Source organism: Sebastes fasciatus, chromosome 23, assembly GCF_043250625.1.
Source record: "Sebastes fasciatus isolate fSebFas1 chromosome 23, fSebFas1.pri, whole genome shotgun sequence".
Lineage (NCBI taxonomy): Eukaryota > Metazoa > Chordata > Actinopteri > Perciformes > Sebastidae > Sebastes > Sebastes fasciatus.
Window position 1 is genome coordinate 2,929,618 of NC_133817.1, and position 27,963 is coordinate 2,957,580.

The window sequence follows — 27,963 nt, forward strand, 5'->3', positions numbered from 1 at the left end:
GCTTTCTTGGGAGCGCAGGTTTTGAGAAGATCTGCTGGTGGAGTTTTGCCATGGACGCTTTCCAAAACATTACAAAAGCTCTTCATTAGAAGACCCGACTGGAGCCGTGATGTGGTTTTCAACCAGGACTTGTAGGAGCCTGGACACTGGCCATTAGGAAATGCTGGGAGCAGAACTTGAATGTCTACTTATCAGATGCGAGCTCCGGCGGATAGGGAACGGGCTCTCTTTGCCGATGGCTTCCTCTGCCTCGGATGCTGTTGTTGTGACTCCATAGCTCAGTCATCATGGACGGAATCGACATGACGAGCAGCAGGGTAAGTTGAAGCTTGTACGTGGAAAATCTGGTTGTTCTCATGTTGCGAGCGGCTTGTAGAGGAAGCAGCAACGGTAGGCCGGCTGAAGCAGCTTAAATAAGGTGCCCTGTATGAAATTGACCAATGAATGCATAGAGAGGAATCAGCTGATCTGTCAGCTGATGCATCAGCTGATTGGGCTGGCTTAAGATCAGCTGTTATCAGCTATGAGCAGAGCTTGACATCATGGCCTGCATGAACTAACGCTACGCTCGATTTTTTGAAGATCTCCACGAGTTGTTTTTTTGATGCCGTCACCTTGTTATTAATTTCCTGCCAAGCCTTTTCGTTCGGGAGGTCTTTGCACATGTCCTGAATACTTTGTTTGAGATCGGGGGTTTTCTGGGTAATCGCCTCTTTCTCTGCCGTCAGTGCATCGAAGACTTCAACCAAAGCTTTTGAAGTTTAACGATTCTTCTCGAACTCCGCGAGCTCCTTGAGCGTCTCTCTCAATATGTCATTTTGAAGCCTCATGGCTTCAATTGTGTCCCTCTTTGCATCACACCTTTCCTCCAAAGGCAGCCTTTCGTAGAGCTCCTCATTCTCTTGCTGCAGAGCCTCATTTTGCTGGCTCACGGCAAGGTGCTCTGCTTTTTACAGCGTCAGCGTGTTCTTTAGCTCCTGATTTTCTTATCTCAAAGTCTCATCGTCTTGCTCAATTGCCTCTTTGGGCAAATTCAGATCATTACACTTTGCATCCAAACCTCTTTGAGTTTGGACATTTTCACGGAGCTCCATTAGTTCTTTTTCCTGATCCTGACTCTCACGGTGTTGCAGGTCATCAAGTAGCGTCACCGTTTCCTAAACCGGACGTCGCTCGCCGCTATTGTCCTAAACCGGACTTATCCGGTGTGACGCATTTTCCGTTTTTTTCGCGGTCTTTTCCTTCGGAGATCCCAACTGAAATGTAAGTAGAATCACTTATACATATCCAAGTATCTATGTGTCAAATTTAATCTATATGTATGGACTTTTACATGTTGAATTCCTACAGGAAAGTGACTTTGATGAGATAAAGCAGTAAGAACACTTAAGTTGCGCTCGGGCGGCGATCTGTCCCCCTGAAAAGTGTGTCTGTGTTTTCACTGTACTGCTAATATGAGATAGCTTATGAGTGCAGTTCGTAGCTGGCTTTACCCTGCTTTGTCTAGCCAATGAAGATAGAGGATCATGTGTGACATCATCTGTTGTCAAGTGAAGAGTGGCAGAAATGTTGGATGTCTGAAAAAAAAGCGGGAAAAGACGAACAAAGGATCCCGTAGCGTTAGTGAAGGCAGCGGCTGTTTTGTTTGTGTGTTTAGCTCTGAAACATGATGCAGACATAAATAAAATTAAAATAAAAAAATTAAATGCTTTTTCTTGTTCATAAGCCAGGCTACATGAAGTATATGTATGCATAATGATCCAATAAATAATGCAAATAATGTTTGTGTGTGTGAGAGAGAGTGACTGACTGACTGTCTCTGTACATGTGTTGAAAGCTTATGATTGGAAATATTAGTTATAGATTAACCTCCAATATATATATTTATATATATAAATATACATATATATCTATATATGTATGTATATTCATATATATATTTATATCACTTCAAAAAAACAAAAAAAACAATCGAAATGTACACAAGTTGAAATACCATGCACGCTTCATATATATATATAAATATATATATTTATATATATATAAATATATATATATTTATATATAAATATACTCTATATATATATATGTATATATATATATATATATTAACCAAAAAGTAATGTTTTTGCCTCTCAACTTTCTCTCGTATGGTTTATGTTCCTGGCTAAAAAGATAGAGAACAGAGAGAGAGAAGGAAGAGGGCAAGAAGAAGGAAAAGCAAGAAGCAGGAAAGAGACAGTGAAAAGCAGAACAGAGAAAAAGAAACAGCTAACGTAAGTGAAGGTAGGTAACATGTGTGTCTGTGTGGGAGAGAGTTTTTAATTTCCTTTACAGGAGCATCAAGATGTCAAAAAGAAAAGATGGATGTAGAAATTGTAATGATGCTGTGGCTAAGGTAAATATATTCGTCTATGCCTGTGGTAAATATGCATGTCTATATGTGGTAATGTGAGAGTTTATAGAATTTATCAACCTTATTCAAGACATGAAATGTGCCTTTAAACCTTTATATCTGACTGTGCAAAAAAAGAATGTGCATTTGCAGATGCCCAACATCCGGCAGATCCAGAAGAGGGAGAGGAAGACGAGGAAGTGGACCTAGGAGGCCATGGAACAGGCCCGTCAGGAGGTGGAAGCAGGCAGGCGGAGTATACGGCAGGCAGCCCACATGTTTGGGGTCCCAAAGTCCAGCCTGAGTGACCGAGTCAGTGGAAGGGTGGCCTTTGACTGCGTCCAAGGTCAGAGGACTCTCCTCACCCCTGCAGTTGAATATTCCCTGGTAGAATACTGTTTGTATTCTGCCAGTCACGGGTTTCCACTGACGAAGCCTCAGGTCCTGGCCCACGCTCTGGCCATATACAACCTCCGCCACCAGGACGCACTTAAGACCGCGCTTGGCCAGACGTGGTGGATAAACTTTAGGGAGCGGCACCACCATCGCCTTACAGCCCGGACCCCAGACATCATTGACCGTGGGAGGGCATCCTGTGCCAAGAGGGGGGCCATCGAGGAGTATTTCAGGCTCCTCACCACCTCCCGCCCCAGCCGCAGAAAAACAGTGCCCCTCGGGGCTGCTCCAGCCACCAGCTCCGGCCTTTCCAACGCCGGTCCCTCAGCCTCTTGTGCCTCCCATGGTCCCCGGCTGCCTGCCACCACCAACACACCAGCGAGCCTGCCTGCTGAGGGACATTACCACCTTCCCCCATCTCCTGGTCAGCAAGTCTCTGGTAAAGCATACCTATTTTACATTTGAATTAATGTAAATATCAAAATTGATTTACTATTGTGATGTATAGACATTATTAGGAGTATGCATTTTAATGTTGTAGTAGTAGTAGTTGTAATAGTGAAAGTAAATGATTCAACTTTTAGCTGCAGAGGACTCCCTGGAACGCTTCGTTTTAGCGCATTTCAGCGAAATAGCGTTGCTAGGCAACAGCTTTGGTCCATGTTTGCTTCCTGTCAGCTGATGTCATTCACATACACTGCGACTGGAACTCAACCGAGACACATTTAGAATGTTTACGTTCAAAACTGTATAATGGTCTAAAGCTGTTGCTAGGGCAACATTGCTTACTATTGGTCAAAGCTGTACTTTATGACATCATCAGACTGTTGATGATGTCTTAAAGGACAACTTTAAGACATCATCAGCTTCAAAGGAAGCTGTGAAGCCGTGAATGCAGCTGTAGGTCAAATATTGGACACACTTTAAAACTGTTTTTTCAGCACTCTTAAGAAAACTGTACTTTCAGCACTCTAAGAGAGCAGAAAATGGGTTCCACGGTATCTACAGAGATTGAGAGCATGGCTTCAAGCCAAGAGCAGACAGATACTACTGACCAAGACAATGTAGTAGGAGGAGCAGTTGATCAACAAGAGCAGACAGATCCTACTGACCAAGACCATGCAGTAGGAGGAGCAGTTGACCAACAAGAGCAGACTGATCCTACTGACCAAGACCATGCAGTAGGAGGAGCAGTTGACCAACAAGAGCAGACAGATCCTACTGACCAAGACCATGCAGTAGGAGGAGCAGTCGACCAACAAGAGCAGACAGATCCTACTGACCAAGACAATGCAGTAGGAGGAGCAGTTGACCAACAAGAGCAGACAGATCCTACTGACCAAGACCATGCAGTAGGAGGAGCAGTTGACCAACAAGAGCAGACTGATCCTACTGACCAAGACAATGCAGTAGGAGGAGCAGTTGACCAACAAGAGCAGACAGATCCTACTGACCAAGACAATGCAGTAGGAGGAGCAGTTGACCAACAAGAGCAGACTGATCCTACTGACCAAGACAATGCAGTAGGAGGAGCAGTTGACCAACAAGAGCAGACAGATCCTACTGACCAAGACAATGCAGTAGGAGGAGCAGTTGACCAACAAGAGCAGACAGATCCTACCGACCAAGACCATGCAGTAGGAGGAGCAGTTGACCAACAAGAGCAGACTGATCCTACTGACCAAGACAATGCAGTAGGAGGAGCAGTTGACCAACAAGAGCAGACAGATCCTACTGACCAAGACCATGCAGTAGGAGGAGCAGTTGACCAACAAGAGCAGACTGATCCTACTGACCAAGACAATGCAGTAGGAGGAGCAGTCGACCAACAAGAGCAGACAGATCCTACTGACCAAGACAATGCAGTAGGAGGAGCAGTTGACCAACCACCTGATGACCTGCAACACCGTGAGAGTCAGGAAAAAGAACTAATGGAGCTCCGTGAAAATGTCCAAACTCAAAGAAGTTTGATTGCAAAGTGCAATGCTCTGAATTTGGCCAAAGAGGCCATTGAGAAAGACTTGAGACAAGAAATTCAGGAGCTAAAGAATACGCTGACGCTGTACAAAGCAGAGCACCTGAGAGCAAATGAGGCTCTGCAGCAAGAGATTGAGGAGCTCCACAAAAGGCTGTCTTCGGAGGAAAGGTGTGATGCAAAGAGGGACACAATTGAAGCCATGAGGCTCCAAAATGACACAATGAGAGAGGAGTTCGAGGAGCTCGAGAAGAATCGTCAAACTATGAAAGCTTTGGATGAAGTCTTCGCTGCACATCGGGCAGAGGAAGAGGCGATTAGCCAGGAAAACGACGAACTCCAACAACGTATTCAGGACGTGCGCAAAGACATCCGTAATGAAAAGTCTTTGCAGGAAATGGATAACACGGTGACAGCATCATATGTGGTCCTCAGAAAACAAAGTGACGCACTGAAACAACAACTCACGGAGCAAACCAAAAAGTATGACGGACTGAAAGTTCGGGAAGTCATGTGGAAGGAGAGGAAGAGCAGCATGGACTTATTGAGCAGACAAAATGATAACATCGAACAACAAGTTCAGGCGATTACAAGAAAGGTCCAGAACAAAGAAAACTTGGAGAAGAAAAACAGGCACATTAAATCAGAAGAAAAAGTCGTCTCGACCAGAAATACAGAGCTTCTCAAAATACGTGGAAAGCTCTACTCAAAGCTTCTATGTATCGGCGACCCTGAAGACGATTGCCAAACTGTGGCAGACGAGATAGAAGCCTTGAGAGAGTTCAATCAGAATCTCCAAGAAGAAATCCAGGAGCTCAACGAGGAGGTCATAAACAAAACTGCTTTGCAAGCAAAATATAAATCAATGAAAGCAGAGAAAAAGGTTCGAACTCACCAAAATGGCAACCTGCATAAAGAACTTCAGGAGCTGCACAAAACGATTGCAAAGGAAGACGCTTTGAAAGACAGGAATGCTATCCTTGCAGAAGAAAATGAATTAGTGCGTGATCAAAACCTCTTAGTTGACTACGAGATCCAGGCGCTCTACAGCAGACTCCAAAGTGAGAAAGTATTGGAGGCCACACATCATTTGCTGAAGGTGCAAAAAAATGCCATGAGACAGCAAAATGATTCACTTCGACAAGAGAGCCGGATGCTCCATAAAAAGTTGAGAAGACAAGAAACTTTACAAGATCAGTGCAAAGCGACGAACGCGGAGAAAGAGAACATCAGCCGAGAGCGTGACATCCTACAACAACAAATCCAGCTGCTGAACAGCATGTGAGGAGCTGTGTTGTGGGTTTACTCCGGGGGCTCCGGTTTCCTTCCACAAAAATGCTGAAACAAAAACATGACAGTGCTGTCATGTTTTTGTTTCAGCATTTTTGTGCTCTCCATAACGGTGTATTGATGTGGATGAAATGATTTCTCACCTCATCGCACCTCTTTGTTGTGGATTTACTCCCGGTGCTCCGGTTACCTCTCACAAAAAAAGCTGAAATATGACAGTTGTGTCATACCCTCGAACACCGTGGTGGACACCGGTGGTCAGGGAAGCCGTCCGACTGAAGAAGGAGGCCTTCCGGGATGTGTTATCTCGCAGGACTCCGGAGGCAGTTGCAAGGTACCGACAGGCCCGAAGAGCAGCAGCCACTGCCGTGACGGAGGCAAAGGAGGGGCTGTCTTGGATGACACGTCTCTTCAACATTGCGTGGAAGTCGGTGACTGTGCCTAAGGAGCGGCAGACCGGGGTGGTGATTCCCCTGTTCAAAAAGGGGGACCAGAGAGTGTGTGCCATTACAGGGGTATCACACTACTCAGCCTCCCTGGTAAAGTCTACTCCAAGGTGCTGGAAAGGAGGGTTCGACCGATAGTCAAACCTCGGATCGAAGAGGAACAATGCGGATTCCGTCCCGGCCGTGGAACAACGGACCAGCTCTTCACTCTCGCAAGGATCCCGGAGGGGGCCTGGGAGTACGCCTATCCAGTCTACATGTGTTTTGTGGACTTGGAGAAGGCTTTTTGCAGATTATGTGGTCCTGTTGGCATCATCGGTCTGTGACCTCCAGTACTCACTGGATCGGTTCACAGCCGAGTGTGAATTGTGAATTTCACCTCTCTGTTGTGGGTTTACTCCAGGTTCTCTGGTTTCCTCCCACAACAACAAATTCAACAGATAAACAGCTCGTGAGGAGCTGAACAAAAAATAAATGAACAATTATTTTAAAAATTACCTTAATTGTTTTTGTCTTGACATGTCTTAGTTTATATATAATATATTTAATAATAATATGATATATTATACATATTAATAATATATTATATATTTGTATTAACTTATCTGCTGTCCTTCACCGACCTCTGTTTGTCATTTTTACTGATCTGTGATTGACATGTAACATTTTGGATGTTTGTCTGGATGTTGTCTGTGTGTTTGTGACAGTGTAAGCTGTGAATTGAATTGCCCTTCTTGGGATCAATAAAATTGTCTGAATCTGAATCTGAATTTACTACTTATATTTTATTTGAATGTCCGAATTCTGGGTGTGATTTTACGGTAAAAAAGTTTTTTAAACATTTTTAAAAACGTAATTGTAACGTAAATTGAAACAAAAACAAAACTACTTGGTTTAGTTAAAAAAACAAAACATGATTTTGCTTGAACTAGGGCTGTCAAAGTTAATGCGATAACGCGTTAACACAAATACATTTTAACGCCACCAATATCTTTTACGCAAAAATTAACACTGATGCTGAGCTAAATAATTTGCTTTCTTGTTTATCCGTGTCAAAACTGACTAACAAAATGAAACTATATATTTGTTACCCATTTTTAAAGGTTTGGTAAGGTACATTTTGAACAGATAAAAAATGTGTTATGTTAACGTTACGATTTTTTCTTTTCCCGAAGATTTTGGTGAGAAACTTTTAAATACGTTAACGTCTCTGCTTCCTTATCACGGATCAGCGGTCTGTCCTTCAATATGGTGGGCCCAATTATTATTAAAACTAGTACTATCATATCATGTTTTCCTTTAAGCATCTGTCACATTATCAACTGTTCAAGTTCACGTTACGTCTTTACAAAACGTTTGCCTCCATAACTTCGGATAAGAGCTAGCTAACGTTCGTTATTGTTATCTAATGTTATCTTATTGATGTTCATATCTAACATGATACCGTGTATAAAACATGAAAAGTACAATATTTATTAAAAACCATATGTGTCTTGTATTGCAAACAATAAAACTGACGGCATGTCTTGGTTAACAATTCGAATATTTTTGTTTTTTACAATTGCTGTATCATCACCATTATTTCAATAAATTCAGATCATAACTAATATTATTATACTAATTATTTATTAAATAATAGTTAATGCTGTAAAACGGAGAAAGACATTTCATCGTTCAATATATTATATTATATTATATTATATTAAATTATACTCGGACCTCTCTACAAGTATTAACCTTAAACAAGGAAAATAATAAACAATAATAAATATATACATACATTTGCATAAAGCAGCATATTTGTCCACTCCCATGTTGATAAGAGTATTAAATACTTGACAAATCTCCCTTCAAGGTACATTTTGAACAGATAAAAAACTTACAATTAATTTGCAATTAATTGCGATTAACTATGGACAATCATGCGATTATATATTTGAATCGCGAGGGACACAGTGGTCTGGGTGAAAGTCTGATGAAGCAATTTGCAGTTTCACTTCTCCTGAGTCACTCTCAATCAGCTGCATTCCAACAACATACATCCGACATTAACAGGTGTTTCAGTCTGAAGTATGTGCCTGGCCGTGTGTTGGAGGTAAAGTATATCAGTGCTAGTTGCATAAAGGTTGGCCCTGAGTCGTGTTGTGTGTTGGAATGTAAATGTTATGACAGAGAAAGCGGGTCAGTGTGGATCCAGAGGCCTCTTTGGACAGGTGCGTGAGGTGAGGACTGTGTCTGCCTTCTGTCTGTTTATCAAACCCACATGACTGGACAGTGTGTGAATATACTATAGTGTGGTCGTCCTTTCCATTAATAGATAAATAGCTATTGATGGCTGTTTGGCCTTTTTAGGAAAGAGGATGAATGAACCACAATGGAAGAAATTCATAGAAACAGACTGACATCATCTGGTTTCCCCGAAGCACCTTGATGGAGCCACGGAGAATTATCAGCCGACTCTGAAGCTCTGCAAGAGCTTTTTTATACTCTCTTGTTTGCAGATCAACCTTATCAACCCTCTTTTCCAGCAGTAGCACAGCCGATCGCTCGTCTCCCGGTACCGCTGTTGTCGGGGGGGGGGCGTGCCTGTTCGGAGCTTAAATTTTCAATAAAGTTACTATCTATCTATCTATCTATGCCCACTTTATGTTCATCACATGCCATTTTATGATTGGAGCATATTTTTCATGCTCAATGCAGTACCTATGAGGGTTTCTGGCTTTGTTTTGTGTTGTTAATTGATTTCCAATAATAAATATATACATATATTTGCATAAAGCAAATATATTTAAGAGTTACTGGGGTGAAATGTTTCTTTCTTTCTTTCTTTCTTTTGTTCATTTGTTACCTCAGTGAGTGCAGAAAATGAGGAAGGGCGCCCACTGGCATTTTATTTTATTTTATTTTATTTTATTTTATTTTATCTTATTTAATTAAATTTTATTTTATTTTATCTAATCTTACTTTATTTTATTTTATTTATTTTATTTATTTCTTAATTTAATTTAATTTAATTTAATTATTTTTCCAGCCCCCCCAAAAGGTGGCACCCTCGGCGACAGCCTATATGCCTTAACGCGGCCCTGGACTTAGGACAGCACACATCTCTTTTCCTCCTCTTTTCAGAAAGATAAAGAACTCCCAGCTTGAAGTAGCGAGGTGTTCCCGAACAAGCAGTCAGAGCTTGTATCTACTTTCTCTCTCTATCTCTTCTACCTCCTCTTAGTTAGTTAGTGTCAGATTTACACTGAGTGTCTGCAGGATTGCATTCCTCTGAATGCTGTGGAGCAATGCGCTGCTCCCACGTTTGTGCAGATCTGTCATGTGTAAAATGTTGTTGGGTAGTTTTTTCCATTAGGCAACATGAACCATATCTGTGAGTTTCCACTAAATCACTGCAATAAGTCACCTATCTCCAGTCACTTGGCCCGACCAGCGCTTCCGTTAGTGGATAGTGTCGGCACAAACTGTGCTTTCACCTCTCAACGTGATTTATCTGCTTTGTTTTTTTACCACTTGGAGGATGTAACTGTTTTTTAGCTGGTCTAAAGATTGACACGAGTACTTCCGTCTCAGACTACGAGCCTAAACTGTAGATGTAAGTAGAGGTTGTCCGCTGGTATGTGACACAGATTCTGCTGGCTGAACATACATCAGCTACATAATTTATGCTGGTTGACTTTTTTTGGAATGTGTAGTTCTAGTTTTAAAAACCACAGAAGGGCCTAAAACCTCGGTACTCCCATGATTTAGAATTACACTTCCATAAAGTCGGTGGGACTCATAAGAGTTCTTGGTCCCTACCATATCCTATAGGGAGATATCTGGCTCTTTAGCTGCTAAATGCTGCAGCTAGTGTCTAACTGTAACTGTGTGGTTTGGTGCTGAGCAAGTATAGATAGTGTACTTATAGTTTTTAGAGTGTTTATGTTGAAAATATAAAAGTGGCTCAACATTAATCCCCACACGAACCAATAGCTTGTCTGCTGTTGACCAAACCTCCCGTCACTCATTAACTCCGTCCCGTCATACGACCTTTACCGCCAACGTGGCTGCTGATGCCCACGATCATGTGTTTCTCAATGATTCATTCACTATTGTCCCACGCCATTTACATTTGTTGGTTTTGTCATGCAGTGACTTGTAATGATTTGGGTCAGAACGGTTTAGGTCAAGGGCACAGTAACACGGAAGAGGCTGGGGATGATTTAAAAAAATATACTGAATCACATATTTTTGTGAATATTTTGATGCATTTAGAGTTTTTATTTTAATTTGAAGTATTTATTGATGGTTTAATATTTCATTTGTAAATTATTCTTATAATTCTTCTTTAAAATGCTCATTAATTAATTAAATGTCAAATAATTAATTACTAATTACTAATAATAATAATAATAACAATAATAATAAATATAATAATTATAATAATAATAATAAATGTAATTTAGTTCATTTATTCATAGATAAATAAAAACATTTGTAAACAAATTTAATAATGGTTATTTTTATTGTACAATTGGTTACTAATCAATTAAATGCTCGAATCACATATTTTTGCATTTTTTGTGAATATTGTGATGCATTTAGAGTTTTTCAAAGCCTCGTGTGATTCTTTCATGTTTGTCTTTTAGTTTGGAAGACCACAAGAGTCACGGAAATAATAATAAAGCATTTAATTTATTAATAACTATTCTTTTATATTAATAAATGTGTGTCTAATTCAATTTGTGAATCCAGTTATTTATTTCTTTTTTTAAAACTGCATTTTCAAATAATTTTTTTAATTACATTATTTATTTATGAATTTATTAACATACCTATTGTAATGAATTAATTAATAATGCACCTATTGACTGTTTTAGTGTGTTTTTGTAAATCCCATTTGAAGTATTTATTGATGGATTAATATTTGTAAATTCCTCTTATAATTCTTCCTTTAATTGCCCATTAAAATGTCAAATAATTAATTACTTAACAATAATAAATAATAAACCAAAAAAGAATTTAGTCCATTTATTTATAGATAAATAAATACATTAGTAAACAAATTTAATAATGGCTATTTTTATTGTACAATTGGTTACTAATCAATTAAATGCTTTATTAATATTCATGTGACTCTTGTGGTCCTCCATATTTTAGGAATGCACACACACACACACACACTCTAAATACTCCATTACATTATTACAGTATAGCTCTTTATTTACAGAGTAAAGGACATTGACAAACAGTAACATTTCAACTACAGTTAAGACTTTGTTTCACTACCATAAGATCATGTTTAAGGAGCAGTGGGGGGAAAAAAAGGGGGAGATAAATAGTCTTTGGTGACATACAAATATTTAACATACAAAGATAACTTAAATACATAACTTTCTTTAAATAGTTTGGCTGAATATACATATATGTATCTATATATTCACAGGTGCACACGACGTTCACAGTCATCCTGACGCCACACGGAGTGCACTGACGTCTTCAAACACAATCTCAAATGCAACATTTACAAGAGACGAGCCTTGTCCGACTTTCACGAGTTCATTACAATGAGTGAGAATCAGAGAAACTATCGACACACGTGTGTTTGCATTAAAGTGCGTTCCTGTGACCCCCCTAAAGGAGTAAAATCTGCTAAAAAAGAAACCCTTACTGAGATCGACCTGGATCTACTGCACGCTATCTAACAAAACCAACAGAGACATTTTACACTCATTCTTCTTTTGCAACAGAGAAAGAGCCATGAAAGGTGTTTCTACGGGGGAGGTATTCGCGGTCGTGCTCACACAACTCGACGTGACGCAACTCCTGACGTCACAAAAAACACACGTTGCGTCAAAAAAACTAAAAAACAGACTGGTGCGCACAATGGTCCGGAGCGCAGATCAAACACAGCAGATAAGTGTCCCGATAGGCTACGTACAGCAGCTCAACACACACACACACAAACACCTCATGTGTGTTTCAAAAAGCAGAGAGATCCACCAGGATTTTTTTCAGCGTTTGAAAAGCCTTTTAATGATCCGTCACGAGACATTGATTAGCTCCATTACAGCAGAGAGAGAATGGCATGTTTGACCTCAGCAAGCCTTTGAAGAGATTAGATTTAAGACTATAAGGAACCACTGATTATTATTATTACCCTGTGACCTCCACGATTATAGACAGAAGAGAAAAGAGAGCCGAGATGGGGCTGAGAGACTAAATATATATATATAAATATAAATATATATATAAAAAATAGGCAAATGAAAGTAAAATCAGAAGACACAGATTAAGATATAAAAGAATACATTATTATATGATGCAGATCACATGTAAAAGTCATTCGATTTGTCAAGTATTGCCAGGTATTTGGTGAGTTCAAACTAAGGAATACCAAAACGTTCATGTTTGTGAAATTATATGCAAAATAACAAGGGGTAAAATATGAAATGTGATATATCTAAATGACCGACAGCTTGGTCTGTATAGAGCAGTGCAGGAATGAGTTTTTAGCACTTTTAGCACAAGGTTTTTTGAATGGGTTTTTAATTAGATGTTACGCCTCAAAAATCATAAAAGTGGTGTTAATTTGTGGAGGTTATTTTACAGAACAAAACGTGTAAGTATCATAAACGTTGAGTTTATTTTCTGCACTAATCCAAAACCCAATGGAACAATCTTATTGGCTTTTTGTGGAGGGAACCAGGGCGACGCTAACTTCCTGGTTGTCCTACAAAAACACGTCATCCCTGCACCGCTCTAATTCCTACTATGAAACACTCAACCACTCTCTGCAGGTTAGAATCAGGCTACCATATAGTACAGTCTTGGAATAGAAGTTTAGAAGTATGTATATAATATGTGGTATAATTATATTTCTCGCCATAAATGTGGGGTTTTTATACATATGGTTTAAGGCCTGTCAAATTTGAGTATGCTTGATGAGTCGAGCTTGACCTCAGTTATTCTCAGTCCATCGCCACACCATCTCAGAGACGGACATTCCTCACACAAGGACATGTCAGGGCGTTGTGTGGTTTTTATGATGGCGCTATACGCTATTTTGTGTTTGAAATTGGGGGCACACATAACATTTTGGTCGCTCTGGTTTCGCACAAGAAAACCCGCAATGTAACAGTCGTCTCAGGACTACTTTCAAAACATACTACATCCTGCCAAAAGAATGATGTTGGCCTATATACTACGATGTGTTAAGTGTTGCCTATAGACCCTTTTAGTGTCGACGTCATGATTACGTCACGGTGTTATCTGGAGGCAAAGGAAAGACTGGAGGCGAACACGAATCACCTCAGAGTTTAGGCTAAAGTTACACATGGAAATTGTCTTCTTGCTGTGTTGTAGGATGCCAGAATCAATACTGCATACATTTGAGATGACAAACTGTGACTCTGTGAGGCTCTATAGCGAGCTAAAATATCGGCGAAGAGTTCAATAGATGGAGATCCGCCCCGCAAAAATACGTCATCATGTTTGCTAACAGAAAAAGGGTCTATAGGAAGAGTTGACCTTTGTTTCTAAATTCTTCTGCAACATTACTGTTAGACAACTTTTAGAGATTTGTACCTCCACAGCAATACACAGGTGGTGAATGTAATTTTGTCTGTGCACTAAAAAATGGCATTAAAATAATTCAGCAACATTTCTAAGGGGATTTATTTTTTTGGTGAACCGACCCTTTAATATCTTCAAGGCCGTGCATATGTGTAGAAGCCACATGCTTCGCTCCTCTCCTGCTGTGGTGGTACATATGCTTGAAGTGATTAGGTCAGTTTTATTAAACAGCTGTCAACCCAAAGTCCTGACTCGCTAAGGGCAACTTATGAATCACGTGAAAAGGCTAAGATTTCAGACTTGGCCTCCGGCGGGGGGAAAATGTCAGCGGGGGTGCGACGGAGCTCTTATCCGTGTGGCTCCAAGGCTCACTTTGCTACCTACTGCGTTGGCGAACAGGCTACTGTAATGCAACATTGAAACTGATCCTGAATTTCTGTGTAGATTCCTTCCAAGGCTCTGGATGCTGACTTTCTTTTTCATTTTCCGCGTGGAGTTTATGTGGTTTAGTCCTCAGACTCTCTGAAACTCGAGTGTAACCCGAGCGGTGCTGTGGCTGGTTTCAAACGTAAACTGCGGTCCCTGAAACACAAAAGTCCTGCTGAGTGACGAATTCCCAGTTCGACTGAAAGCTTGTGGAAGATTCTTGGGATATATCATCATATCGTGATTGTATGCAGTTGTGAAACGACTTGGGAGTTGACACAAAGGCGGGGCAAAAAAAAAGAGGTAAAAGGGTTCATCGGGGTCTTTGGGAATATATCGGTTTGGACAGAGCTCAGTGCAGGTTGAAATCCACATTAAGGGCTTAAGTGTTTGATCAATGAGATCTCGGAGAGGTCAGCTGGCAGACAGGACCGGGCCGCTGGATGGTGTCGAGGACAAGCCTTCATTCGCATATCAACAGGATTAAGACGTCAAGCGGAGGCCTTCTTTTGAGCGTTCAAAAGGGAGAACCAGTAAGACTTTGACGAGACTTGAACGTCCTTCAAAAGGTCCTCAGGGTGGTGGGAGAAATTTGAGGATTTCAAGTCAGTCATGATCTTGAATTTGAATCTTCAAATCCATCAATCCGCACAAAAAGTAGAGAGGCACAACAGTCATTTACGGGAAGATAGATAAACAAACTACATCAAACTCTAATGCAGCGACTACCAGTAATACATTAAGAGATAAATGGGGATATAGATAGACTTGCTGTGGGGGTGTTTGGGGGTCAACTAACTCATCCAAAACTATGTGGGCTCCTGGGGTTGATGGGCGACGAGTCTTCTCTGCCGCTCTGGCCAATGAGCTGGTAGAGCCGGTGGCTGAGGTTTTGCACTTGGCAGGTTCCCAGGACGCAACCCACTCTCATCAGCTTGGCGTGGTGGTTGTTGTAGTGGTGACCGCCTCGCGATCCCGAGTGGGCATGGCGACGAGTTCTCGCCGCCCTCCGCTCCGAAGCCTCAGCGGGTCGTGCCCACGCCAGGCTTGGCGAGGCTTTTCTCGTCGCTCCTGAAGCCTCAGCGGGTCTTGCTGACGCCAGGCTCGGCGAGGCTTTTCTCGTCGCTCCTGAAGCTGGTTGGTGTCTAAGGAAGGGGGGCAGCCATTTCGGGGATCGGCTGGGTGCCGGAGAGGGGACGGTGACGGCGACGGCGACGGCGTCGTGAGTCTGGCTTCCTGACGCTGAGGGTTCATCCTCTGTCCGGTCAATGAGCTTGTCGAAGAGGTCCGACCTGAGGAGGACACAGAAATCAGACAGACAGTCAGACAAGCCCTGACTGTTTGATGGTTCTAAAGATTATCTTGCCAGATGTTCCTGTGGTGTGAGGTATGTTAAGAGTGTTTTTTACATCCCCCGAACGGCTCGGAAGCCCATCCTGGCCGCACCGATTTCAAATCGATCGGATGTACTGTTGTGTGTGGGGAACCCAGAGGACAGCCGATGACGCGGGGAAAGAACGATAGCCAATAGAGAACCAAGCTGACTGAAGGACAACCACCGTCGTCATGGCGACTGCATGAGCTAATGCTAAACGAGAAGCATAAAGTCGTAGTGAGATGGAGCTCAGAAATGGAGGACCAACGTGCTGATTTGTGGCAACAACGCAAGTGTTTATATAACGCGTCTCCATGACTTCATCCATCCATCCTTCGTGAATTTTCAGTACAAAGTAAAAACTAACATTGCTAATTCTTCCTGCCTGTCGTCCGCAAAGTTTGTTTACACTAAAGTCACGTTTGATCGCGAGAGATTTTGCGAGATTTCCATTGTTTTAGTCAGGACTCTAGTAGTCCTTGAATGAATCTGTTAGTCCTGGAACAGGAACAAAACTGTTAAATTTAACATATTATGTCGTTATGTGTGAGCTCTCTAAGATCTTCATCATCTGTTAAGATTTGAAGCATCTTTTAGTTTGGACCAGCCGTTAGACACAGCAGTGCTTTGAGCTCAAATGTCAACCGACCAACGTTGCCATTCCTAGTGGTTAATAAAAATACAAATGAACCTCTATGTCTAGATTATTGCTGCAGCTATGTAAAGAACAGGGACAGAATGAGGATGGAAAAGGTTTTTAAATTAACCTTTAGTCATGCATGCACCTGCCAGCGCTGTTACTATAACAACTAATGTTGCAGGTAATTCTGCAGAAATCCGATTAGCCGCTCAAAGCAGCTTTGATAAACAAATCATTTCTGCCCGCTGTCTGAACACAGCGTGACCGGCCTCCGCACAGCCACCCACCCATCCACGTGGACACCATGCCCATCTCTTAATGCACAACAATAAAAGTTAATGGCTTTGTTTTCACATGTTACCTAAAAGAACAGGTGCTTCGGAGTCTGCCTCGCTTATCACATTATACCATCGAAAACCTGCACCTCACTGCATTTTAATGCCCAGCTGGGTTTTAGCAAACGGTAACTATGGGAGATTTAGCCTGGCCGGCCATGACGTCTCAGTGGTGCTGATCGGCTCCAGATGAGAACAATAAAATCTCGGTGGAGAGATGGAATCAAGTTTCACATCTGATGCAAATTCATTTGTTTCAGGATCTTATAACCCTTGCTCTGCCTTGTTTCTATGCATTATACGTGAAGTGAAACTGGAGACATCTCTTGTCATATAGAGACATATTTTCACTCTTTAAAGGGGCAGTTCATCCAAATTACATAATGATATATTTTCTCACTTGATCGTATCAACGCATCGGTGACACTAGAGCCGATCTATTCAATTCTATTCTATGTTTATATACTATATAAATTATATACTGACATTTTAATTCCTGTTTAAATTTTGTCCAATGTGTTGCTGCATTAAAAAAAAATTACACTTGAATTGTAATTCCTGTTAATTTTAAAGTTTTTTTATAAAGTTTCTAGTGTACGATTTATTATCTTAATAATAATAAATACAAATTCTGTTAATTTAGAAGATTTTTGATCAAGTTTGTGGTGTACGATTTATTATTTTAATAATTAATACAAATTCTGTTAATTTAGAAAAAAAATTTATAAAGTTTCTGGTATACGATTTATTATTTTTTTAATAATAAATAAAAATTCTGTTAATTTATAAGATTTTTCATCGTTTCTGGTGTGCAATTTATTATTTTAATAATAAATAAAAACTATGTTTATATAAATTAAATTAAATAAAATATGTATTTGTTAAATTTTGTTTTACAAATTTAAGAAAATTATGTTTAAGTCAAGCCTGATGTTGCCTCACACGTAAAAGAATGATCCCAGTCACTTCCTTATTAATTAAACACTGGTATCGGTTCGGTACACGGTATTGGCCGATACCCAAAGCCCAGGTATCGGTATCAGTATCGGGACTGCTTTTGGCACTTCTACGACCTCCCTAATAAAATGGAACTTAATGGAATTTGACTTGAGTTGCTCAAAGCTTTGAAAAATTACATTTGAAAAACTAAAAGCAGTTTACATAGGGACTATTTTTGTCAGTAGAAAGTAGTTCCTTCCTCCTCCTTAGTCTCCTTACTTAACTAGAGTTAAATGGAAAAAATGTTGTGTGGGCGGGGGGGATTTTTTTGTGCACAGACCCTTTACAAAAAAACAGGTTCTGCAGTGCAGTGGACCAGCGGGTACTGGCCGTTCAGCAAACACAGCGCCGACCTACTCGCCATCTGTTCACTGTTTGACAAAGACAGTCGCTTCTCGCTACTTGACCTGATCCTCGCTGGACTGTCACCGCTGTGTTTGTACAGCACAGTGTGACTCAAGTCCCTGAGTGTTAGCCCATGCATCACGGCTGCTGAAGGTCGGGGACGAGTAAATAGGAAAAGTGCTTCTTGTACCTGCCAGCCGGTGGATGAATAGGATGAAAATGTTAAATGTTAGCTTTTTGTAATGAGGTTTAAATACAGCATCGGGTCAAATATATCTGCCGTTTGCTTTTCTGAGACCAAGGGAAAAAAAATCTTCCACTGCATCAGGTTTGGCAGTATTTTCCCATGTTCAGAGAGGCAGAAGCCACAGTTGATCTAATTATAACGTGGGTTCCACTTGTGAAATGCTGACTTGTACACTCAGCTTTTTTTCTCATGGTGAGAGCTTTAGATGTGAGTCATCCCAGCTACAACCGGTGGTGTGGTGGGTTTGGGATACCTCTGTGAAACGTGAAGCTTCTCTGGCTCTCTGCTGGCAGCTCTGGTAGTCTGGAGGTGACCTGCTTCTGTGCAACAGTAGCAGCAGAGGCTGAATAAATAGTTGTGCAACGCCAGGCCGCAGACGGAGGCAAGCACTATTTCCAGGACGAGGCTGGTGTGCCGTGGTGCCACATCACCAAGTTACACCCACCTAGTCTGCCGAGTCACATTTGACTGCACAGGAAAGCTATTCACAGCAGTGGTGGCACTGCACCAAATTCCTGTTCTGACTTTATTCTTCTGTACGAGACAGAACTGTAATCTTCTTTTTATGTATTTTGCATTCAAAGATTACAGTAAGAGAAAAAGAAAGTCATCCGGTCTTAGGTAGAAACAGGACCGGATTGATCCACTCGGAGGCCTCGGTATTAAAAGTGCCCAAGCACTGAAAAGCGCCTTATCTTTCTGGAAACAATATCCTAGTTGCTCTGGACAATCCACAGACCTCACTGTCAACAGTTTTTAGCAGAACTACTGGAACTCTGGTGCAGTTGCCCACTTTGTCCGGTTGGTAATCCAGCTTTGTTTATAACCATGGACGGGATTAAGTTGAAAACCCTGCAGAGAACGGACTGTAACGTGAGAAAAGCCGTCCCTTTGTTATCAACGACATCGATGCTTTGACCTCTAGAGTACCAAGTGAATGTGGAGCACTTAGCTAATTGTCTTATCTGAACATCTTCCGACTAATAAGTGACCGGGAACAAGGTTTACGTTTCGATCTTCGGCTGGAGATGATGCTCTCCTTAACAACTTTTCTACAAAAATCTAACACGAACCCTTTACACAAGATAGGACAGGTCTGCCAGTCATACAACTCCAAATCGCCGAAAACCAGTTGGCTCGTAAGGACATCTGAAGTGGCTGGCACAACAACAATCACAGAGAATACTTTCTGGGAGCGTAAGGTTAAACAGAGAGAACTCATAATAAGACTCACAAGATCTCATAATTTGGCTATTAGTAGCGTTGATTGGCAGACGATCAAAGATGTTCAAGCTACTTTGCCTTTAATTGTTCAGCCCGCCGTGCTTCTCGATGCCTTGCATTCTCGCAGCTTAAGGGCTTTAAACAAAAATTCCTTTTGACTGAAGATGATTTCTAATTCTTTGATAAAAGGCCAAAGCCAATCCCTTTGTGCTGCCTTGTTTGGTTTTCCTTCTGTATTAACCTCACGGCATTGCTGCCGCTAGACACAGGCTGTCCCAACCTGATTGGACGAACGCTTTCCCGCCGTTGAATGCTGCGCCCAGCTTTCAAACCGGAACCAGTATGGAGGCTCGTTTGGAAACTTTCTTCTCTTATTTCACGAAATAAGCCACGCAGTTGCTGAATCTGTCTTTATTTTGGATCGACAACGTTTATTTTAAAAGATTCTCGGGAGTTTCGAGAGGCGGCGAGTCGCGTCGGACACCCGTGATTTGCATAAAGTAGACGAGCCCTCAACTTTATGCAAATGAGGAGCGGGCGTCGTGACGTCTAGAAGCTTACCAATGGCAGATTTAATCAGCAGTAAGTAAACATGGCACATTCATCTGTAATCTCCCAATGGGTAACAGTGGGGGGATTGTTGTTAGCAAGACGCAGGATAAAAATAAAGGAAAGGTGATTTATTTCATACGAAACACTGGTCTTACTTGTTCTTGTTCTGCTTTCATAACCTCCTCAGTGGGATGTGATTTACTTCATGCAAGCAATAGTGGACATTGAGCATACACAGATAGACAGGATGCCAAGTTAAAAAACTAGACATGTGGTCTGAAACCACGTCATTGTAATGTAGACAAAACACTCGCTATGACGTCAAACAACAGCAGGTTTCCTCTCCCATCAGAAGCCGCCTTTGTTTCTTAAGCCTTTTGATCCACACTCCCACTATAAGCTACTCCTCTTATATATACTGTATACATAGTATACATGCACATTCATGCCTCCACAGCGGTGTGGCTTTCTGCGTGGAGCAGAAACCTGCTCTCTAAGGATGTGGAGGGTGGAATTTAGGTCTTAGCTATTAATCCACAGTGGAATTCTTGCTTGGTCGCAGCTTTCACCCTCCGCAGTTTCAGCCAGGGTAGTCAGATAGACCCCGACGGAGCTATATACGACTGTTTATACCGTACATATACCTCCGCAGTCCGAGCCAAAATTCCTGTTTACAAGACATACGAGAAGAGGCCTCTTTTGAGATGATTTACAGCAGAGGGAAACCTGGTTTCAATCATTCCGCAAGCATAAAAGTGGTTTTCTGAGAATGTATACACGATAAAGTGAGAGTAATGTTCTTGTTGTTCCTTGATAAGGCGTAAACATGTCAGAATATAGATAGCAAATCAAGAGGATGGACCCAAAGCCAACTGCATGTGCAGAGGGACTCGACAAACATCGACAGAGCAGGAAGCCGCCCTGTGTGAGGTGAATTTCTCAGGTAAATATTATGTTAAGAGTATCTACGTTGGACCCCACGCTGCTCAAGAATGGGTTAATGATTTAGCAAATCGTTTGGGGGGAAAAACATGACTTTATTTGGCCTTGACAAAGTTCGAATAAACTTGTCGCCACAACACATACACACAGACTGCCTTGTGATATCGTACCCAGGTCCAGACGGAGCAGAGGCAGAGCGGGTCTTTGTAACACAAGCTCGACCGCAAATCAGCTTTACATGTCCTGCGTCTCGACGCGAATGACCCGCTTTCCACTTCTGGAATCTGTATTGTAAAGCCGCTTCGCTGCTAAAGCCATATTTAACTTGTTGTTTGGCTGCGGACCCGGCTATTTTCCTTTACAAAAAAAAACTCTAGACGACAATGAAGGGTATGCGTCGCATGCGTTCCCAAGGAACATGCAATTTCTCCTTGTTTGGAAAAGTGCCTGTCAGGCATTGTTTCAGCGGCTTAGTGGGTTTTTGTCGTGTCCTCACCGGGACATATAGGGACAACATGTACACAAAGACAGAACAGCGAAGGAATGACAGAAATCTGAGCTTAGAAACAGTATCAGAAGAAAATGTAGCCATGTCTGTTTTAATCATGCTGTCAGCATGCGATGGTAACAGAACAGGACGTCCTCTATGGAGGCAAGACAAGAGGGAGAATTTATTTTCCTAGTAAAAACCAGACAGGGCATTTATGAGAGATATGCAAAGTGAGAAATGTGGAGGCTTGTGACGGGGGGAGGGAGATCTCTCACTGAGTTGTCAGAGTGAAATATATTTGTATAGACTGTGATCAGTTACAGTGCTAAAGGGCTTAAAGATGACACTGCCCAACCACAGGCCCTGAGTCAGTGTACATGCTCAACAACTCTGTGATCAGCAATCAGCCTCAGGCACATGATTTGAAGTCGTGGGATTTATTTATGATTTATCAGACTTTAAGAAGTCTGATCTAAAGGAGGTAGAAGAAGTATTTGCCCGTTACCACAAAGGTCAGGGTTCAAACCCCCAACTATGTTGCTTTTAACAAGGACGGGCGCAGTGAAGGACTGTTATCTTACTGCTGTATTAGTGATTTCTGCTGGTTGGTCAGGGTTTAACTGAGATTATACCCCCCCTGGTGAGGCTGGCCTGAGTCCATGTGTAATGACGCTGCCACACCATTCTGACGGTCGGCCGTTGGTGAGCGTCTGTCAGCCTAGTTTTTACGGTGTGTCCCGCATCGTCGACTATTGTCTGCCCGTGTTGGAGGTTATGTTGAATCGGCGGCGGAGAAATCACTCTGATTGGCTGTTCAGCTTAAACGAATCAAGAGTCAAGAGAACACACACAGATCATCTTCATCTCATCTGATCGTTCCAATACACAGATATTTTCACTACCACGTGGCCATCTGGAATGAAGCTAAGTGGTGAGTGAGAGTGGTGTGAAAATGGTCGACAGACGCCGCTTTGTTTCATGTACGTATCACATAACAATGGCTTGTATATCCACCGTCCTCGCTCTTTCTGTTTCCCTTTTTGAATGACAAATACGGACTACCGCCGCCTGCTGGTGTGGAGAGTTATTTCCTCTCACGCAGGCACAGAGCGTACGTGCACAGTAGTTGGCTGGCGCCTGTAGTCTTTGCAGCGTGTTTGAGTGCAAAGGCCCTGATCAGACAGAGCGTGTTTTGCAGGTGGAAAACATGAGGCTGCGTTTTTCATCCAGCATGGAAAAGCATTAAAAAATGACTAAACGACTTAAGAAATCTTATTTCTAATCTAAGATCAAAACGACCAATTAGTCAGCTAAGAGGGTGCAACCGTAATTAAAACGATATGAATGTTGGATCCACAGACAAAACTGGACATTAGTGAATGTTCTGGTGAGATATGAGGCATAATTATAAGCCGAATATATTCTACTTTCACTGCTGCATCATATCATACCCATGCTGGTAATGACAAACAAAGGAGGCAATGATGGAGGATTATAGTGCCTAATTAAATAAAGGAAAAATGCTAAATAAGTCACAACTTGAAGGTGATTCATAGACAAGATGGATTATAGAAAATGGTCTGGGTATAGTAGACCTTCAGGGGCCCCATGCTTGTCTTTGTCGGGCCCCCACATCACATCACTGACTCTCCCTCCCTCCCATTGAGCCGTGCAGCTGTGGAGCCAACATCCACCAGAAGGGGGCGTTCACACACCAGCTCATCCACATTCCTCTCTCGGCTCCTCAACAATCCAACTCAACGGGCGGATCGCCTCCCTCACACATTAAAACAGGTAGACTGTCACTTACAGGGTGGAAAAGTACCAGTGCCGCTATATAACAGGATCCTTTACAAACGTCCGTACTGGTATTTCTGGGTTGTGAAACAAACTGGTTTATAAATAAGAGTTTTCCCAAACAGAATCACGCAGGGAGATTAAACCAAACAAAACATCTGTGAACAGTTACTCATGTGACGGCTTGGGATCGAGACGTGGAAGAAGAAGAAGAAGAAAATGAATTGTTCAGGGAACGCAGATTAACTGCACCAATGATGCCAATAAACTGACTTGGCATATTCATACGGGTCACATTTACTGTAGATCTGCCGTAAAACGTAGATTTCCTCTCACGTCATAACCTGCATGACCTCAAGTTACTTTAAACTTTAACCTACTTTGTTCTTTACTAATAGGAAGAGTGAAAGCCTATAACAAGACTACTACTGTTACAAACACAGTTAAACTACAGAATGAGAACAATTTGGATCTTTTTTAATGTTTTGAATAGTTAATAATAGTTTATTTGAATAATGAAATAGCAAATAATCGTCTGTCACGTATTCCACAGCTGATCTAATCCAACAGAGTTTATCTCAAGGAGAGAGAGAGAGAAAGTGTTTTATTATATCATGGGAGTGCCTTCGACCTTGCAGTCCACGTTATCCTCTATCTGCCCGACACAACAGCACAGCACTTTCACTTTTACACACACTAGATGTGATTTATCACACCGGCTAGAGGCTCAATTCAGTAGCTGTTTGACGCAACAGGATAAAGTGAACAAAAAATTAAACTAAAACAATAAGTTAGAGTAAAAGTGAGCGCTTGTGCTCGCTCTACATAGACATGAATGAGCATCGCTCAACACAGTGAGGAGACACACGTCAGCTGAAAGCACAATATCACTCTATATTTCAGCTGCTTGGCAGTAATGTTAGCTGACCAGACCAAGGTCTCTCCATGAATCAATGCTGATCCTAGTGTTGGCTTGTCCTGCCTCAGCCTCCCGACCGCGGCCGGAGGGAACGGGGGAGACGCCGGAGTTTTGGTCGGAGACGATAATGTTTCTCTCTGCGGAGCCCCGTCACTTCACAAGACACGGGAAACCTCTGTTGGTCTGGAGGAGCTGCAGCAGTTATTTCTGCACAAACGTCCACTGAACATTCACTAGATATTCTCAGAGCTAAACTAACTCTTCTGCAGTGTGGAGTGAGCAGCATGCACGTGAGAGGTGGAGCGAGAGAGTGCGAAAGAGCGCGGTGTGTGAGTGAAGGCAGGCAGAGGAGCCGAGGAGCAGAGCACAGCAGAGACTCCGGTCCTGGAGACCAAAGCTACGGTCTCTCTGCGTCCTCCGACCGCGGCCAACACTGTTTAACAGCTTCACTAGATACAACCAAGAGGTTTTGGTGCTTCCGTGTAGTTTGTGTTGGAGTCTGAGTCTGAACAGCGTAGACACACGCGAGCGCGCATAGGACACCGACCCGTCATTTAACTAAATGACCATGTTGAACATGCCTATTTTATTAAATATATTAGTTATAATGGCGGTGTTACATAATAGCGCCATTATAGCTAATTTATTTAATAATGAATGTGATTTAACCCCCATTGAAGCAGGTCAAAGTGAATATGCATGAATATGTAACAGTAATGCGGCTCCAGTTGTGTTTATATTAAAGAGTCCTATTGAGCCAATGAGAAGCCGGTATGTGATGCGTAGTAAAGTAGTAACCCCAGTAAACCGGGTCATACCTGTTCCTGTTGGGACGCTCCTCCGCAGGCAGAGCCAGCAGCTGCTGGAGGGAAACCAGGCTGATGCAACACACAGCAAGCGGGAAAAGAGACTTCATCTCTGGGCCAACTCTACACCCTCTCTCTCTGGGGGAGGAGGAGGAGACCACACTGACTGGGTGGAAGTTTAATCCCAGGCGTGGGAATAAAAAATAAAAATAAGGCCAAAAAAAAGAAAAGAAAGAAAAATGTTCCCAAAAGATGAATTCAGAAAATCCAAAGTTTGGCAAACCTGAGGAGAAAAAGTAGTAAATGTTGAATGAACCTGCAGCTCATGACTCATTACATTCATTCAACTTAATAAGAAGCTTTTAAAAAGCACTAAAAAAAATGTGTTTCTTAACACCCTTTAAACTTATGCATTAAATAAAGATTTTACATTCTTCTGAAAATGTCCAAAAATGCAATCTATTATGCAAACACTTCTAATAAAACCTACTCATAATATAAGTAAAGAGTAAAGTCTTACCTTTCTGGTAGTTGTAGATCAGATTGAAGCTTTAATTGTGAGTTTTTTTTCCCATGAATCTAAACGTGTTGGTCAAGATCAAGTTCTCCAGTGTGAAGCTGAGCTCCTGGTGACATTGTGGGTTTAAATACTGAGTGGGAGGAGTTCACTGCCTGAAAGTGCAGAGGGAAAGGTGCTGATTATCAGCCGGGCCATAGATAAACACTGGAAACACTTAATGGCAATTAAGGCTCTACATAAACACTTGAAAAAATATCTTTCATAAACTTTGGAGAGATTTTATTAACAAATTATATCACAGAAAAACTACAAGTTTCATGATAAAAAAGTAATTTAAAGTATAAAGTATGTCAAGTTTACTGTGAAATAGTGCTGAGCAGCAACAAACTCACTTCACAGTGTCAGGAATATTTATATAGATATTGTAGTGGCATCATAGCCGGGCAAACAGGGACGGCGAACTTTGGACCCCCCCAGAACCCGAACCCGAACCCGAACCCTAGACCTGTAAACCGCAACACGCATCAGACATCACAATGGTTTTAAGCAAAAAAATTAAGATTATTATTTGTATAAATAACTATATTTATTATAATATACATAAACAATCGGTGCCTGATATTGTTGTCTTAAAAGTGTTGAGTCAGTTACAGGGGTGAAAAGTGTATTTATTTATTTCTGTATTTATTTATTTATTCATTAATTTGTTACCTCACTTGCCACTGTCATTTTTTTTTTTTTTTTTTTAGAGGGCGACTGGTGCCCCCCAGAAGGTGGCGCCCTAGGCGACCGCCTATATGGCCTATGCCTTAAGCCGGCCATGTTTTACCTCAATGCAGAAAATTTATATTTTACTTTATTTATTTATTTATTTTTATTTATTTATTTATTTTTATTTTTATTTTTATTTTTATTTTTATTTTTATTTATTTATTTATTTATTTTAAGAGGGTGACCAGCGCCCCCCAGAAGTGCCCTAGGCGACCACATATATGGCCTATGCCTTATGCCGTCCCTGCTTATATGGACTATAAAGTATGTCAAATAGTGCTGAGCTGCTGTGTTAAGCAGCACAACACTCTATGTCCCATTAGCAACGTTACGCTATATTGTAAAGACGCAATATGAGTTGTAAAATGCCATAAAATACATGAAAGCTCAGTGGAAAGTCACAATCGAGCACCACAGGAACACTATAAGTTCTTACAGGCTGTGTGTGGCTGATAGCTCAGGATGACAACTATAATTATAAATTATATAGTATTTTACGTTATCATAATCACACATGCACATTCTCAGGAAAATAGCCCCAATTTGCACGAATTTCTTGAGCCGTTTGTCTTCCCGACCAGACCCCCCCCCTCCTATCTCTTATCACCGGTCTCAGCCGAGTGTGTGACAGAGATAGAAGGAAGTCCAGGAATCCTCAGAGAGTCCCCAGAACGTTTCATCAGGTCACACCTACAGTTGCATCATGATGCAACGCTTCATTGATACGATCAGCTTCATTCACACCACTGACTTTCTGTTCCTGGTAGGAAACAGACTGTATTACTATTTATACATGTTTCATCAGGTAGCTGTAAACCGAGCAGTTGTCTTAATAAAAATTAATTTGCATGCTGTCAGTTGTATCTTGAAATGAGTTACAACGGATATGTCACAGGTCTGAACACGTACCTCCCACCTCGGGTTAATGACTCAGAAGAATCCTATTCAGCGTATTTCATCTCATTAAGGAGGATTTTTGTGCTGCATCCAAACTCCCTCATTCCTCTCTACTTGTATTGACTGATCACACTCACCCACATACATACACATCATGCCTCCAGCGTGGTTAAGCAACATTCATTTCCAATGAAAGCACATGGAGCCGGTTGAGTTTCGGGTTCTGGAAAGAAGCTGCTCATCCATGTGCCAGAGAAACAACGACAGAGACTCTGTGAGGAATGTAAGGATGGGATGTTTGTTATTTGTCTTCTCGCTGATGCAAAAATCATCCCTCGTCTAAATAAACACAGAAAACTGCAGTAGACATACAGTAAAGGCATGTTTTTCAATGTAGAACAGACAGACAACCATCTAGATAGAAAAATATTGACACTGCACTTCTACTAGCCCTGGGTTAAATGTCCCAGGGACTAATGTTTACATTATAGAATGACGCCCCGTCTCACACTGGCAACTTTTAGCCCTGCGTTTAGTTGAGTTTTAGGGGATAACCCGCAAACTCAAGCCTCGAGGGAACCCATTTTTATTCACATATCTTGAGGTCAGAGGTCAA

The 27,963-nt window shown here is 41.6% G+C and overlaps 1 protein-coding gene across 2 annotated transcripts; it reads right to left on the minus strand.

The window, feature by feature from the left end:
* Positions 1 to 14,162: 14,162 nt before the first annotated feature.
* Positions 14,163 to 25,818, minus strand: adm2a (adrenomedullin 2a). 2 transcript variants are annotated; one of them, XM_074625073.1, is made up of 4 exons: positions 25,680 to 25,818; positions 25,172 to 25,442; positions 15,601 to 15,780; positions 14,163 to 15,543 (listed from the first exon to the last, which is right to left on the minus strand). In XM_074625073.1, the coding sequence occupies exons 2-4, from the start codon at positions 25,267 to 25,269 to the stop codon at positions 15,288 to 15,290; spliced, it is 534 nt and encodes a 177-aa protein (XP_074481174.1). In that variant the 5' UTR covers positions 25,270 to 25,442; positions 25,680 to 25,818; the 3' UTR covers positions 14,163 to 15,287. The 2 variants fall into 2 exon arrangements, with proteins under 2 accessions (XP_074481174.1, XP_074481173.1); XM_074625072.1 differs by having other exon boundaries at positions 14,163 to 15,780.
* Between the last annotated feature and the right edge of the window lie 2,145 nt (positions 25,819 to 27,963).

Excerpts from the sequence above, each read along its gene's own strand:
- adm2a (XM_074625072.1), bottom strand. The coding sequence starts at position 25,269 with ATGAAGTCTCTTTTCCCGCTTGCTGTGTGTTGCATCAGCCTGGTTTCC. Across the intron at positions 15,781-25,171 it reads GAGCGTCCCAACAGGAACAG|GTCGGACCTCTTCGACAAGC; the intron begins GTATGACCCGGT and ends TGTCCTCCTCAG.